Below are 16604 nucleotides of genomic sequence, written 5' to 3' on the forward strand. Positions count from 1 at the left end.
TATCAATTAGGCCCAAGCCTCCTTGCAATAGCTTCTCTCCATCATTAAATTCTCCTGCTATGTGATCCCAAATTCCTAGCTCTCACATCACACACTGAAACTCTTGCCCTCCAGGAACTGGAACAGCATGCACACCACAACCTCAAAAAACTCTCCAAACTGTTCACTTCCTACTCCCACACTGGACTACCACTATCCACCATCTCCACAACTACCTCCAAACCTCCCCCACATCCCCTCACAGCTGAGAAACCCTGCCTCACAGACCTGTCACATTTACCCCACCCTCCAAAACTCCCTCCCACCACCACACAGAATCCAGAACCTAAACAGACCCAAAAACACAGTCATGAACCTTTCTTCTAAAAGCCTTAGCCCCGCAGAAGTATCAGTCCTTTCCAAAAGCCTCACCTCTTGCCCCATTCCCAAATTCAATCATACAGGACTTGTTAAAGATCATCTCTTCTTCTCCTGGTCCTTACAGTGGAAACACTTTTTCCATCACCAATGCCACCAATCACACTCAACCAAACACCAATGTTGAATACTGCCCGACTCATTTCACTCCTTCATCCAACCGTGATTCGCCCCACTGCCCCCAAATCACCCCCTGTTAACTTTCCAGAATTTCTTAACCTCAAAAACCTTGCCTCACCATCATTCCCCAAAACTCTCAACATGCAAACTAACCTTACATCCACAGAAAGAACCACAATTTACCACCTAAAAACTGATCCTGACCTTATTTTCTATGTGCTGACAAAGTTTCCACCACCGTTGTTTTGAAGCAAAAGGATTATCTTGCAGAAGGACTCTGCCAGCTGTCAGATTCACGCACCTACAAACCTGCGACAGTGACTTCAACCCAGAAATCCAGCAGGATCTATAGTGTCTCCTCAAATCCTTTGGCCCATCCCAGAACCTCTCCCCAGAGTCCATCTCTCTCCTCGCCCCTACCACTCCTCACATTCCTACCTTCCACATGGTTCCTAAAACCCATAAACACAACCACCCAGGATCCTCCATGTAACCAATTACTGTGTCCTCACTGAGAGAATCTCTGCTCTCGTAGACCAACACCTTCAGCATATTATCTGCAATCTATCCTCCAGTATAAAAGATACCAACCATTTCCTCCACCGACTCTCCACAGTTTCTTTTCCTTTACCACAAGGTGCTCTGCTCATCACTACTGACGCAATCTCCCTTTACACTAACATCCCTTATGAAACTTCCTGGCAGATTAAAACTGTGTGCCAGACAAAGACTCGAACTCGGGAGTGCTAGTTCTGCAAGGTTCGCAGAAGATCTTCTGTGAATTTTGGAAGTTAGGAGATGAGGTACTGGCAGAACTGAAGCTGTGAGGACAGTTCATGAGTCATGCTTGGATAGTTCAGATGGTAGAGCACTTGCCCGCGAAAAGCAAAGGTCCTGAGTTCGAGTCTCGGTCTGGCACACAGTCTTAATCTGCCAATAAGTTTCATTCCAGAGCACACTCCGCTGCAGAGTGAAAATCTCATTCTGGTAACATCCCTAATGCCCATGGCCTTACTGCTACAGGGTGTATACGCGGACAAGGAGAAAAAATTCCCGGATTTTTCCTGGATCTCCCGGTTAAAAATACATTTTCTCGTGGGTGAAAATACACTATTGCCATGCTAAGTGACAGTATACTTACCCTCGGAACTGTAAAACTTATCCTTTGATAGGATATGGTTTTATACAGCAGCGTAAAATTTCCCGGAAATTTAGAAAACGATACTCAGGGGGGAAAAAGATCTTTGATGTGCAGCAACATGTATGCTGCATATTTTCGTGTTACGAAAGTATAAATTCGAATACCACCAACAGGAAAAGTTAATGGTTTAAATTAATATACATAGTATTGCTAAAAGAAAAGAAAAGCTTTCACATATAATATTTGTCTCGAAGATTAATAAGCTACAAGAGAAGCTAAGCTTTCACTTATAATGTTGATCTGTTTAGTGCATGTTACACTTTAATATACATCACACAAATACACCAGCAAAATTTTTAATACCGGCATAAATCTCTGATCTTCTGGGCTCGAAATAATTCTAAATAGCTCATCACCAAAGATTTGATTTTTAAAATAGACCAAACACTCTGTGGTTTAAGAAATCCATCATACAATCTCGCACATAGTTCATCTTGTGTAAAAGGAAATTTACTTTGAAAATAACGCTTTCCTAACAACAATTCGCAATATTTTCCCGTGACCTGTTAGAAATAGATTAATTTCAGCAGTTGTCAGAGAGCGCCAGATAAGAGACGTCATCGCACTTGCGCAGCTACGGTGATGTAGGAAGCCCGTATGTTTGTACATGTAAAACATTAAAAGAGCTTACATTATGTCATAAAAGAAACAAGATATCAGAGGATACTCCAAGAGCGTCAGAATTTCTTGAACCATACTAAAATGCATAGTTCGCACTACAGTGCACATTGGTATGTCCAGATTCTCGATGATGTAGGCTTCGACCAGATATGAAGCTTTTCAGTGTGGTTTTTGGAACGTAAATTTTCTTGGAGTACCATTACTGTATTATCTTATGTTTGGTTCTTTATTATGGCATAATGCCATATGCGCTAGAAGATGAAAATGTGCACCTGAAATGCAGCAAACAGTTGAAACTACCCAATAGTGTGGAATAAATTTACTCCCTCAGCAGGAAAGCTTAATAAAAGCCAAATTTATTTATCAAACCGACAAAAATAACTTCATTGTTCTGTAAGGCGATTAATGCTTGACTGTCAGAAAGGTGGAAATAAAATAAAATCTGAAACTAGTAGCATAGTTTACCCTTCCGTAATTATGTGAATGTATTTTAATTCACTTGATAGCTCCCAGCCACAGAAATCCCTCTTGTTTTCATTTGACGTGAGAGTAGTAAACGAAATGGAAACAGAAACATCACTAAATGCAAAAACGGGTCACGTGGAGAATACCCCCCCCCCCCCCCCCCCACCTCAACTATAACTCAGACTCCTCTGCGCATCCGAACGTCAAAAATTAAGAAAAAATACTTTTCAAAATTAAGTTCATTTTGTAGCGCACATCTTTCTGAAGAGTCTGATACATAAAAGATATATCTTCGAGGATATGTAAGACACGTTATTTGGTCTTAAGTGTGCAGTGGGGAGCCACGCATCTTCAAACAACATTGTTATACCGCACATCACTATATTTCGCTCTGTGGAACTCAAACGTGTAAATTTTGTAGTGGATGCCATCAGACCATTTCAGGACAATGGAAATTAAAATGTCCTGTAGCGCCTCTCCTGCTCCCAGTCGGTTGGTTTGACATTCTGCCCCCCCCCCCCCCCCCATTTTTTTTTTTTTTTTTTTTTTTTTTTTTTTTTGTAAAAAAAAAAACCTCGCATGAATGGTCACCGACAAATTGTAGCCAAAAAACAGTTGAACCACCATGTTGCCGATTACACCCCCAATACAATGTTCTTCATTTCAATGACTGCTTCACAGACTGTGCCATTTGGATCCTTCCCATCAACACCGGCTTTTCTGAATTGGTCAGGTGAGAACTCTCCATGCAATATATACTACATTCCCAGAAACCTCCTGGCCTCAACCATCATTAGTCATTGTCCCTACCCATCTAGCTCCTTACCTGTTCCCATTCTAGCATTAAACGTGCCTCTATTCCACCAACGCAGCCAGTATTTTTTACTTCTCTCCTTTTCTGCTAGCCCTCCCTCTCCCCGCCATCTGTCTAATCTCCTGACTGCACCTAACCGTCCTAACCTCTCTCCACCTCATCCCTGCTCGCTCTCACAAGCAGCACTTCATTATCTCCCACTCTTACCGTGCTATCCCTCTCCCTCCCCACCTCCTCCTTATCCCCACCAATCAGCTGTCTTTCCCATCATGTGCTGCCGCTCATAACCTGACTTCAGCCGCCAGTGACAGTGGTCATGAGTGTGTGTGTGTGTGTGTGTGTGTGTGTGTGTGTGTGTGTGTGTGTGTTTTTTTCCTATTTTCGACAAAGGGCTTGTTGGTCAAAAGCTCAATTTCCAACAGTATTTTTGTTGTGCCTATCTGTGACTCAGCATCACCCTATATGGTGAGTAGAAATTATCCTTTTCATAATACTGTTACATTCCATCCTGGATTTTCCATTGTTTGAATACCAGTGCAACGCATTCTTGAACACTGTTCAAATGTTTGGAATCCCCTACATGTTGGATTACAGAAAGACATCAAAGCAACTCTGAAGTGGGCCACTACATTTGTTACTGGTAAGTTCAATCAAAATTCAAGTATTATAGAGATGCTTCACGATCTCAAATGGGAATCCCTGGAGGGAAGATGTTCTTTTTGCAAAACACTATTAAGAAAACCGAGAGAACCACACTTGACTGACTGCAGAACAATTCTACTGCCGTCAATGTACATTTCACGTAATAACCACGGAGATAATGGGAATTAGTGCTCATTCAAAAGCATACAGACAGTAGTTTTTCCCTTGCCCTGTTTTTGAGTGGGACAGGATAGAAATGACTAATTGTGGTACAAGATACTCTATGCGATGCACTCTATGAATGCTTACGGAGTATATATGCGGGTGTCCAAAACAAGAGTGATAAGAAATCTATTCAATGCTTCACAATTCAAGCAAAAAACATTTCTATTTTGCTTCACAAGAGAGTGTTTCACTGCACATTTTTTTATCAGTTGCTGTATATTTCTGCCTTCACCCAAAAACCAATTCACCAAGTCAGATGAGAGGGAGACTACAATTTAATGTGGAATCCAAACTGGGATGCAGTTTGGCATTTTCAGTGTATTCTAAGACCTGCTTGAGCTGAAAGTTCTGTTATTTTTCATCAAATATAGTTGAACTGATCAGGAACCAAACAGAGATCATTTTCACTCATCTGTCACTACCTGAGGCACAGCATTCATAAATTGCACAATTCTGTAAAACAATTTACATTTAAAAAAAATACATATGTTCAACACACAACAAATCTCTCTGCCATACCTAAACTATGATTTCAAGGGTGAAAATTACTCGAGTAGCACCAGATTCTTGTATGTGACACCTTTCTAATCAAAAGCACATGTCAGGTAATACATACACATCAATGATATCTTATTTTGGTCATGTTTGCAAGGAAAGAGCCTGCTTCCCATCCTAGAGTTAAGGTACCATATCTTCAGTTGAAACATCTGTACCACATCATGTTAGATTAACAGAGCACATTGAACGTGATGATAAAAGAAGAGCATAAATAGGCACTAAACAAAAAAGAAACTGAACTAGAATGATAGTGAGCTCTGCAAAATTTTAACTGTCAGACAATAAGAAAAAATAATGTTTAATATTGCAGTGGACACATACTTATAAAATAACAAGAACCAGTTTTCAGAAATGATTCTTTTCATATTCTTTTGTGTACCTGAATATAAAACCAGACTAATAATAGTTTGCACGTAAGTATACAAGAAATAATTCTTCCCAAGCTTCAGCAATAATTAAGCAAGGAGAAAAATTTAACATGCCATACAATAACAAGTAAACTTAGATGTGCACTCTCTTTACCACAGTTTGGATGTAACTACGAATACAAGAATGTCCTGGAATTAATGGATTTGGATGTGTGCTGTAGCGAGTTGCTTAAAGGAATCGTGTCTCACGCCACACGGTGGCACACAAGCTGCAAGCTCAGACCACAAACTAGTAAATCACTTCTCACTAAACAAAAAAAATTGAACTAGAATGATAGTGAGCTCTGCAAGAACCATTTACGTTTTATGTTATAGCTACCCTCATGTTGTCTGTTGGCCACTAAATCTAATCAGTGAAGTTCTTTGGTCATAGTACATAGTTTGGATTAGTGACATGTTCTTACCTCGACTTATTGCTGGTAAACAGATATAAGACCTAAATCAAATCTCCAACAATATGGAAGCAGAGACTGCATCCATGGGCATCTACAAAAATTTTTCCACAAGGGCAGCAAAATTCAAAACTATCATTTTTGATGAAACTGATTTGGTAAGTTTGGCAACATACTGTGCCCCTAGAACTATATTTGACATGAAGTATAAAATACTTACTGTTTTTCAAAAAATTAACAGTTGTCTGTTTTCTATTTTTAAAGTAAGTTACTATGGTACCTAAACAGCAAGCACATTTCAATAGTATTCAAAGTATAAATTTTCTATGTTGACTGGCATTACTAATTTGAACAAAGTGTATTTGAAAGCCACATTTTTTGGGTTAGTTGAAGTGTAGTCCAAGGCCAATATACTACTAGGTGAATGTGACTAACTCCCAAAACCAGCTTCAAATTAGCCAGTAGAATCAATTTTCAGGCGCTTAGGAATGCACTGAGGTAATCCTTGTCTCTCCAGTTTGTCACATTATTGTGCAGCTATGCCAAATGGAATGCATAGCAAGTTGTGCTATATTGCACTCAAAGACTTTGAAAACGACCCAATCCTGGAGAGCACATTTTTCCACCTTGAAATTTCTATCTCTTCTCCTCTTTTCTAGAGCAAGAAATTGATTTTGCTGTTTCCAACAGATGTGTTTGGGTCCACAGATTGAATATAACTAAACAGATCTATACTATGGCATGTCTGCTCCTCTGAGTGTACTACAATTTGTAGCTTTGTCATGTAAAAAACCACAATGGCGAACTACCTCTGTGTTCCACTATAATGTAAGGGCATCATTAAGAGTATCGGGAACAGATGACTGACACGCATGCTGCTGCCGTGTTTATGATGTGATGGGAATTGGCAATGGATTCCATACATATGGTAAATGGACCGGCTCTTTACTACAGCATGTTAAGGGCTGGAAAAAAACCTTGAAGTCATTATTTTATTTCAGTAATATTCTGTAAAAGTTTGCACCCATCATGATTGCTGAAAGTGCAGCGGCCCCAAGAAATCAGCATAATTTCCTGTGAACAGAGTGACAACTAAGAAAAACAAGATATATGCAGTGACTGGTAAAGCTACAGTATTCTTGATGCATTTGGCAACATTAAATTGCAGGTTAGTGAAGTTGCAGATAATGACTGTCAGAAATTTGATAGAATTTTGTAATGAAAGTATAGACCACACCCAGATCCCGGGAGGAATCTCCTCTTCTCAGTACCATTCCATGATGAATGAGACACTAAAAACCACAATGAATCACAAACAATTCTCCAAAGCACTCTCCTCCTCTGGCCTTTCAACATACGTATCTCTCACTTCCAAACACTCCAAAAGTGCTGCTTCATCACCCTGTACCTCAAAGGCGTTGAATGGATCAATACATTACTCTTCCAGAGCTATTATTTTCTCAAGACTTGTTCTGAAATCAGACCATCCCTCGTTGATATTCTCAAACTATCCCACCCCTCATTGATCTCCTTTCTCCTGCAACAAACTTATCAAATCATATGATATTCCCAGACCATTATCGTCCTCCAAGAATCCTACTCTTGCAATCTGCCCCATGCATCCACTCACAACCACAACTCCAGCCCCATCACTGGTGAATTTTACAATGTCAAAGGATGAAACAAACATATAAAGCCACTCTCCAATTTACATGTGCCCACTACGTGGCCTTTTATACAGGAATTTCCACCACTAAATTGGCTGAAAGCATGGATGAACATGAAAGAGTGTCTGCCTTGAAGCCTACCAATACCCTGTTGCTGACCATGCTCTGCAGCATGATTCAAGATACTCTACACCATATGGACCACTTGGATCCTTACTTCTTGTACTGGTTTCCCTAAAACTCTATAGAAATGCACATCCTCTTGTCCCACGTTCCTCTTCCACTCAGTCTATGTTAACAACATTCCTCACCTCTTTTCAGAATTGGTAGAATTTAATTACTATTTAATATTTACTTTCATTTACCCCCCCCCCCCCCTCCCCTCCCCTCCTCTCCTCTCTTCCTATTTTTTAACTGCATTAGTCTGTCTACCTTTCATTTCACGTCCTCTTTTAATATATCCATTTTTAACAACCTACTCTCTCACACACTTTCTCATCCTCACAACAGGTGGTTCCATCTTTCATAGAGTATGTTAAGACGTGCCCCACTTTTCACACATAACCAACTGATGCCACATTCCTCCCTGAGGAAGGAACATTGAGTACCACAAGCTAACATTACTGTTTTATACGTTACTTATTTCTGTCTAAGTGCAAGGAATTTTGCCTCCTGGAGACCTAGAAATCGCCAGCCAGTCTGTCTCCTTGTAATTTTCCATTTTCTTAAGTAAATTTTCCCTTTGACATTAATTATTAACTCTATTAAATGAATATCAGAGTGGTATTGGCACTTATTCAAGTACCCAGAAAGGAAGTCTCTTATTTCCTATTTTTATGGCCTCAACCTTCATTAGTCATTGTCTCACCCATCCAGCCCCTTCCCTGTTCCCATTACAGCACTACAAAGCCCTCATTCCACCAACACACCCAGTCTTGTTTCTTCTCTCCTTTTCTGCTAAACCCCCTGCCCCCTTCCCATATCTCCCCTGCCTTCTGTCTAATCTCCCAACTGCACACAGCTGCCCTATCCTCTCTCCACCTCATCCCTGTGTGCTCCCCAACAATACTGCATTGTCCTCCACCCCTACTCTACAATCCCTCCCTCTCTCCTCCCCAGCCTCCTCCTTAACCCCACCCAGTCGCCACTCTCATCATGCACTGGTGTTGCTGCTCGCAGTGTCGCTTCAGTTGCCTGAGAATGCAGTCATGCGTATGAGGTGTGTGTGTGTGTGTGTGTGTGTGTGTGTGTGCGTGTGTGTGTAGGGGGGGGGGGGGGGGGGGGGTTGCACGTGTGCGTGTGTGTGTGTGTGTGTGTGTGTGTGTGTGTGTGTGTGTGTGTGTGTTTGAAGAAGACTCTAATGGTACTGTTACTATTTTATATTTTTGTATGACAGACACATCATTATGTCTCACAGTGCTTTCTCCACAAACTTTACATTTGTAGGCAGCTAATAAATTAATATTACCATTCTTAAATATTTAACTCTGTCAGCAAACCAATCCTATAAGTAACAAAATGTTTCAATATAATATGAAAATCTTTCCCCACTCCTTTTTCTGTTGTGTTATAGATCATAAATCTCTTCAGCTGCATACCATCAACTTACAGAGTTTACATGTAGAGCAACTGCCACAACTAAAAGAGAAAAGTAGCCTCAGTAAATAAAGCAAGCTCTGTTAGATATTACCTTTTGTGCTTTTATGTTATACGCTCTTTCAAAATGACTCACAGCTTTTAGTAAAACATCTTTTATTTCTGGATGTACAGGAGAAACTACAGGTGAACCACCATCACTTTCCATGTAATAGAATTTCATTTTATCATAATTCACCTGAAACAAATGAGATTAAATTATAAATTGTTAAAACAATGTCAACAAAACATCAATAATGATAAAACTTTTGAAGTAAAAATGTGGGAGAAACTAATTAACAAACTGTGCCTGGTATGTAGTAGTAAACAAAGTGGCTTAAACAGTGCACTCAATGGTGACTCCAGTTCCTATATTTAATTTTATGGCATGAAGAAATAAAGATTATTATGAAAAAGTATAGAAAAAAGATAACTAAAGATAAAATGAAAAGTAGACATATCATCATCACAAATCAAAATGAGAGGTAAACCATACCTACAAATGACAAAAACAGCAGCAGTAACAGTGGTTCAGAATTGCTTCAGTAGGTTGTGATATGATATGAGATTTAATTAAAAAGTCTCTATCAAATCGTATTCAGAATCATCTTCAACAAATTGTCCCACAACAGTATTATATTTGAAGAGTAGATATGGGGGCACATTTTGTTTTGTATTTGAAAGTAACCAAGTGTTTGTGTAATGCCTCTGGCTATACAATGGAAAAAATTCCAGCACAAAAAAGGAGTTGTGCAAGATAAACAAAAGTCTGTAGGCACATTTCTATAACTGAAATATGACGTCTATTAAAATTTTGCACTGGTAGTGCCAACTATGATGATGCAAATCATGTTTCCTTTAAACACACGCTGTAACAGTCATGAGCATTAATTACCTTTTAGATTGGACATGATACTTCAAAAAGACTTGGCAGTACTGTAGCCACTGTACATGACTGCTGGCATCATTGTCCAGGGAGACTGTCAGTTGGCACTGCCGAGAGAGAAGACCGTTGTGATCAATGTAAAGCTGTGGTGCATCGTACTGCATTTGCAGCAACAATTCGAGCAGCAGTTGGCACCACAGTGACACAAGGAACTGTTATAAATAAATTACTTCAAGGAATGCTCCAAGCCTGATGTCCTGTAGCATCCATTCCACTGACCCCAAGCCACTACCATTTGTAACTTCAGTAGTGTCAAGTGAGAGCTCATTTGAGGGTGGAGTGAAAGCCCGTTGTATTTCCTGATGAAAGCTGGAAAGCATCAGTGCCAGTTGTTTTGTTCTTTTTGGGGTGGACGGGCGCTAAATTGAGGTTATCGGTGCCTCAGTACCAGCGATGACCGTATGTTGGTTAGGAGGAGGCCAGGTGAGAGCTGGCAAGCACCCTGTCTGGGGCCTAGACACACTAGACCTACACCTGGAGTTATGGTCTGGAGTGCAATATCGTATGACAGCAGGAGCACTCTAGTGGTTATTCCAAACACAATGACTGCAAATATGCATGTCAGTCAGGTGATTCGACCTGTTGTGGTGCCATTAACGACCAGCATTCCAGGGGGTGTTGCAAAGTGTGTCACAAGTTGTTTTGAGAGGACCAAAGGATCAGTGTGCAGAGCACCTCAGAGGTTAAGACCCTCGGCAGTTGACTGTCGCTGGTGGCCCAGAAGGCTATGGAGCTCGGACCAAACCTGCAATGAAGAGGCATACATCCCCAGGGAGGAACATAGTGCTCCCAGCATTCCTTTTTACTCTCCTTAATAAGGTAACGAGCCTTAGCATGGAGACGCTTAAAAGCGAGGAGGTTGATCTGTGAAGGGTGTCACTTAAATCTCTGCAGCACACATAGGTGGTCCTGGACAGCAAATGCGACATTCTCGGTCCACCACAGTTCCAGTCGACAATGAGGGGGACCTGTGGATAGGGGGACACCAGTGCCAGCAGCATGAAGAATAGAAGCAGAGAAGCCTTGCACAACTGCATCAATGGAATTCGAGAGGGAGGTGTCGAAGTGCAGAGCATGCATATATAAAACCAACTGGCTCTGTGGAATGCCCAATGTGGGGGCCTGTCTGCCTGGCAGCAGCGAGGTAATGACAGAATCACCGAAAAGTGGTCACTGTCACGAAGGTTATCACGGGATGACCAATGTAGAGAAGCCACGAGGGCAAGGGAGGACATTGTGAAATCAATAGCAGTAAGGTGCCAAAGCGGCACTGAAGTGGGTAGGGGAATCATCACTGAGGACAGACAAATTGAGGCCAGGAATAACACCACTGCGCTCCTCAAAAACATAGGAAGAATAGGGCCTCTCCCCAGGACACTAGTAGGGGACCACTACCCATTGAAGTGACACTACCCTACAGTGGGTGGCGGGCATTGAAGTCCCTAATGAGGAGAAATGGGGGCAGGAGTTGCTGGATTAAGGTATACAGTGCAATGTAAGGAAGTGGCCTGCCTGGAGGGAGGTATACATTGCAAATGGCGACTGCCAGAGTCGTTTGCACTCTAACCACTACTGCTTCCAGGTTGGTATTTAGGGGGATCCAGTCACTAATGACTACCCTGGGGCTGGCAAGGTTCCTACGAAATGCCAAATAACCACGAAATGTTGGAGAGTGGTCATCACGGAAATGCGTTTCTTGAAGAACAAGACAGAAAGCAGAATAGGAGGAGACAAGACGTTGCATTTCCTGTAGGTGACAATAGTATCCACTGCAATTCCACTGGATAATCGTGCGGCGAGACTCCAGGTTAGACATAAAGAAGCCAAGAGGAAGTCATGGCACTCTATCAGTAGTCGTCACCGACATGAATGAGGTGATGCCCATAAATAAGATGTTAGACTGAAGTTGCGAGGGGGGGAGATGGCACCTCTGAGGGCACCTGGGTTGGGGGGTGGGGGGTGGGGGTGGGGAGGGGGGAGGCACTTGTCTTGGGACTTATGTTTCTTCTTCTTCTCTTTCAGAGGTGGAAGAGGGCAGAGTAGAGAGGGAGTACAGGCGTCGGCAATATCTCGAACCAAAAGAGAGCGGGCAACCTTGGGGTGCACAGATGGTTCATCCTGTGGCCAAGTGATGGTAGGAGTCATCCGGCCTGAGAGACGCCACGGAGAGGGGTCCCGGGAGGAAGACCAATCACTGGCAGGTGCCGAAGAAGAGGGCACTTCTTCGGCCGGGGAGGGAAAATGAGGGAGAATAGCTCCTGGATGGGAGGTCATGGGAACTGCAGGGGAGGGTGAGGGGGAGTGGGAGGAGGAGAGGGAGGGGGGGGGGGGGGAGGAGAAGAGGACAGGGCTGGGGTAAGGAAGAGGTAGGAGGAGAAAAAGTAACAGAGGCAAAATTTGAAGATAGTGACATTGTATGGAGTCTCTCATACTTTTGGCGAGCCTCTGCATAAGACAGGCGATCCAGGGACTTGTATTCTCGGATCTTCTATTCTCTCTTGTACGCTGGGCAATCTGGCGAGGGGGGGGGGGGGGGACTAGTGATCAGCACAAGTGACACACACAGGTGGCAGAACACAGGGGCTTCCCTCATGGAGGGTCCGCCGTACAGCGGGAAGACATATGCCCAAAATGCAAGCACCAAAGGCACTGCATAGGTGGAGGAAAGTACAGCTTCACGTCACATCTGTAACACATAGCCTTGACCTTCTCCAAGAGGGTATCCCCCTCAAAAGCAAGAATGAAGGCACTGGTATCGGTGCAGTTGTCTTTGCGACCCTTCCGCACACGTCAAACAAAATGAATGCCACGCCGCTCCAGATTAACCCGGAGTTCCTCGTCAGTTTGCAGGATGAGATCCCTTCAAAAAATCACTCCCTGGCCCATATTCAGAGATTGGTTAAGAGTAACAGCCACTGGGACATTGCCAAGACAATCACAAGCATAAAGAGGTGTGGATAGGGTGGAAGAAGCAGCGTAGATCAACATGGAGCCCGACCAAAGCTTACTAAGAGACTCCACTTCACCAAACTTGTCCTCAATATTTTCCACAAAAAACAATGGCTTTGTGGCAGTGAATGTGTCCTCATCCGTCCTAGTACAGATGAGGTAGTGGGGAAAGGGTTTCATCCCAAGACAGCAAGCTAGCCCTCCTCCCATGGTGTAGCCAGGGAAGGGAAGGTTGCCAGGTCATATGAAGCAATATTCAATGAGCCTTCGCCATTTGAAGGGACAGCTATTTGAGAACGGTCTGATTTTTGCAGCCTGATACGCTTCATGCACCGAGCATCTGCCCTGATACCACCCACTTTGACCAGGGGCTCTCCCCACGAGTGCCACCCAGCCACAGCAAGATCTGTCTGGTACAGCGGCCATTGCCAGGAGTTCCGATGATCCAAGAAGACAAGCAACCACTCTTTGGCATATATGTGGAGGGAACAGCTCAGATATAAGTAGTGTGACCCCTGTGTTGTCAGGGAGCTCAGCCATATGGGCACATAACAGCCCCACCACATAGGCTGGCTACACGTGCTGGTGACCTAGCAGGGTGGAAGAGGGATACAGTGGGGAAGGAAGAGGAGAAGGAAGGGGGCAGAGGAATTCACACCATAGATGCAAGGGAGGGAGTTCTTTCCCATATGGCTCACACTAAAATAGGAAATTTTGAAGTGGAGGTCAAACCTCAAGCAGGGACCTAAACGCCAAAAAGGATGAAAGAACAGGCAGAAGGAACAAAATTGCAACCAATACAGGAAACCAGGTGGATACCCATTTCGATATAAATCAGAGCACTGAGAGAGAGGAAGGAGGGGCAACGGGGAAGGAGGGAGGATAGGGAGTGGGGGAGTGAGGGAGGATAGGGAGGGTAGGGAGGATAGGGAGGGAGGGCAGGGTAAAGGAAATGCAGCCAGGAAGGAAAAATTGGCTGCAATAGGTCGGGGCTCCATGTGCGCTACGCACAAACTCAAGAAAAACCGTGAGGGGGAAAAAGGGGGGGGGGGGGGACAGCTTGTTTGTTGTCATGCCTATGAAGAAAGCAGCACAATTGCTGTAGCTTAGTTTGTTGATTACATTGGTGCCTTCAAAAGCAGCCTTGCCCTTTATGGGACAGGTCTTACATCTACATCTATTACAAGAGCATGAGCCATAAGCAAGGGTGGAGTACAGATGGACAAGAATATTGTGTGGGTTTGGTGGGTGGTGGTATTCCTAAATCTGGCAGACCATTAACACAGTTGCTCCAGTACTGGGTGTTACTGAGTCATGAAAGAAGTGTTCCTTTGTGGCCATACAATAGGAACTTGAGAGGTGATACATGAGTGGAAAGACAATGCTCCAGTAATCTGTTTCTGGACAAGGTTGGGAGGATAATTTCTGTCTGTGAAGGCCTCAGTGAGACCCTTATTATATCTGGAAGTATACAGTTGTCACTACAGATGTGATAACCTCTGGTTGCTGGGTTGTATAGAAGGAACATTTTTGTTATGGAATGATTAGCAGCTGCAGAAGTGGAGGTATTTCTGTGGTTCATAGGTTTGATGTGGATGTAGGTACTAATGTAACCACCCTTAGGGTGGAGGTTAACATCAAGAGAGGTGGCTTGTTGTCTGAGGAGGACCAGGTGAAGCGAATGGGGTGAAGGTGTTGAAATTCTTGAGGCATGTGTATAAGACGTCCTCACTCTCATCCAGATCACGAAGATGTAATCAGTGAATCTGGACCAGTTGAGAGGGTCTTGGATTCTGGTGGTTAAGAAGAATTACTCTAGATGGCCCATGAATTGGTGTGTATAGGATGGTGCCATGTGGGTGCCCATTTCTGTACCACAGATTAGTTCGTAGGTGATGCCTTCAAATAAGCAGTAACTGTATGTGAGGATATGGTTTGGAGTCAGTTGGGCATTGAGGAAGGTAGTGTTCAATAACAGCAAGGCCATATGAACTGGTGATGTTAATGCAGATGGAGGTGGCATTGACAATGAAGAGCAGTTCACTGGATGGTAAAGGAACAGGTACTGTGAAGAGTTGGTGGAGGAAATGGTTGGTGTGTTATGTAGTGGGCTGGTTCAGGTAATAGGCTTGAAGGCATTGTTCCATGAAAGCAGAGATTCTCTCTTTAGAGGCACAGTTCTGACCACAACTGGGTGTCCTGGGTGGTTGAGTTTATGGGCTTCAAAAGCATGTAGACAGTAGGAGTGCAGGGAGAGGTAAGTCTGGGAAGAGATATAGACTCAGGGTAGAGTTTTGGGATGGGGGTATGGATTTGATGAGGAACTGGAGATCCAGCTGGATTTCTGGAGTGGGGATACTGTGACAGTGTTTGTAGGTGGACTTATTTGACAGCTGACTGAGTCCCTCTGCCAGGTAATCCCTGCAGTTGAGTAGTATGCACAACACCACCTCAAAAAACTCTCCTACCTTTTCACACCCTACTCCTGCCATGGACTAATACAATCCATCTCCACCACAAGAGCCTCCATCAAACCTCCCCTATACCTTCTCACAGCTGACAGCCTGCCTTGCAGACCAACTACATTTACCACAACCTCAGAAACTCCATCTCACCACCAGACATAATCCGGAACCTGAACAGATCCAAAACACAGTCATGGAGGAGCCTTGCCCTTACTGAACACTACCTTCCCCAGTGTCCAACTGACTCCAAACCTACAACCTCTTTTCTGGACACCATGACCAACTAAACCCTCACCCACAGTTTTGAAGGCATCACCTACAAACTAATCTATGGTACAGAAATGTGTACCCACATGGCACCATCCTATACAAACCTATTCTCAGGCCATCTAAGGCAATCCTTCCTAAACAACAAAATCCCAAACTCCCTCAACTGATTCAGATTCACTGATTACAACTTCATGATCTGGATACGATTGAGGACACCCTATGCACATTCTACCAGAACCTTAACACAGCATGTCATTCTCAATGGAGAGACGTCTTCAGAAGTAAGAGTGATTTCAGGTGTGCCACAGGGGAGTGTCATGGAACCGTTGCTGTTCACAATATACATAAATGACCTGGTGGATGACATCGGAAGTTCACTGAGGCTTTTTGCAGATGATGCTGTGGTGTATCGAGAGGTTGTAACAATGGAAAATTGTACTGAAATGCAGGAGGATCTGCAGCGAATTGACGCATGGTGCAGGGAATGGGAATTGAATCTCAATGTAGACAAGTGTAATGTGCTGCGAATACACAGAAAGATAGATCCCTTATCATTTAGCTACAAAATAGCAGGTCAGCAACTGGAAGCAGTTAATTCCATAAATTATCTGGGAGTACGCATTAGGAGTGATTTAAAATGGAATGATCATATGAAGTTGATCGTCGGTAAAGCAGATGCCAGACTGAGATTCATTGGAAGAAACCTAAGGAAATGCAATCCGAAAACAAAGGAAGTAGGTTACAGTACACTTGTTCGCCCACTGCTTGAATCTGCTCAGCGGTGTGGGA

At 43.3% G+C, this 16604-nt stretch overlaps 1 protein-coding gene across 2 annotated transcripts in view; it reads right to left on the reverse strand.

Annotated features, from left to right (window-relative positions):
* The window catches only part of LOC126457171 (fatty-acid amide hydrolase 2-A), a 174598-nt gene that overhangs the window by 81091 nt on the left and 76903 nt on the right, over positions 1-16604 (reverse strand). For both annotated transcript variants that reach the window (XR_007585437.1, XM_050093254.1), the window contains exon 7: positions 9241-9384. Coding sequence is in view for 1 of the 2 variants with exons in the window: in XM_050093254.1 (XP_049949211.1) it covers positions 9241-9384 (144 nt within the window). In the remaining variant the exon portion in view is untranslated. The remainder of the gene's footprint in view (positions 1-9240; positions 9385-16604) is intronic.

This window comes from Schistocerca serialis, chromosome 2 (genome assembly GCF_023864345.2).
Source record: "Schistocerca serialis cubense isolate TAMUIC-IGC-003099 chromosome 2, iqSchSeri2.2, whole genome shotgun sequence".
In the NCBI taxonomy this organism is placed as follows: Eukaryota; Metazoa; Arthropoda; class Insecta; order Orthoptera; family Acrididae; genus Schistocerca; species Schistocerca serialis.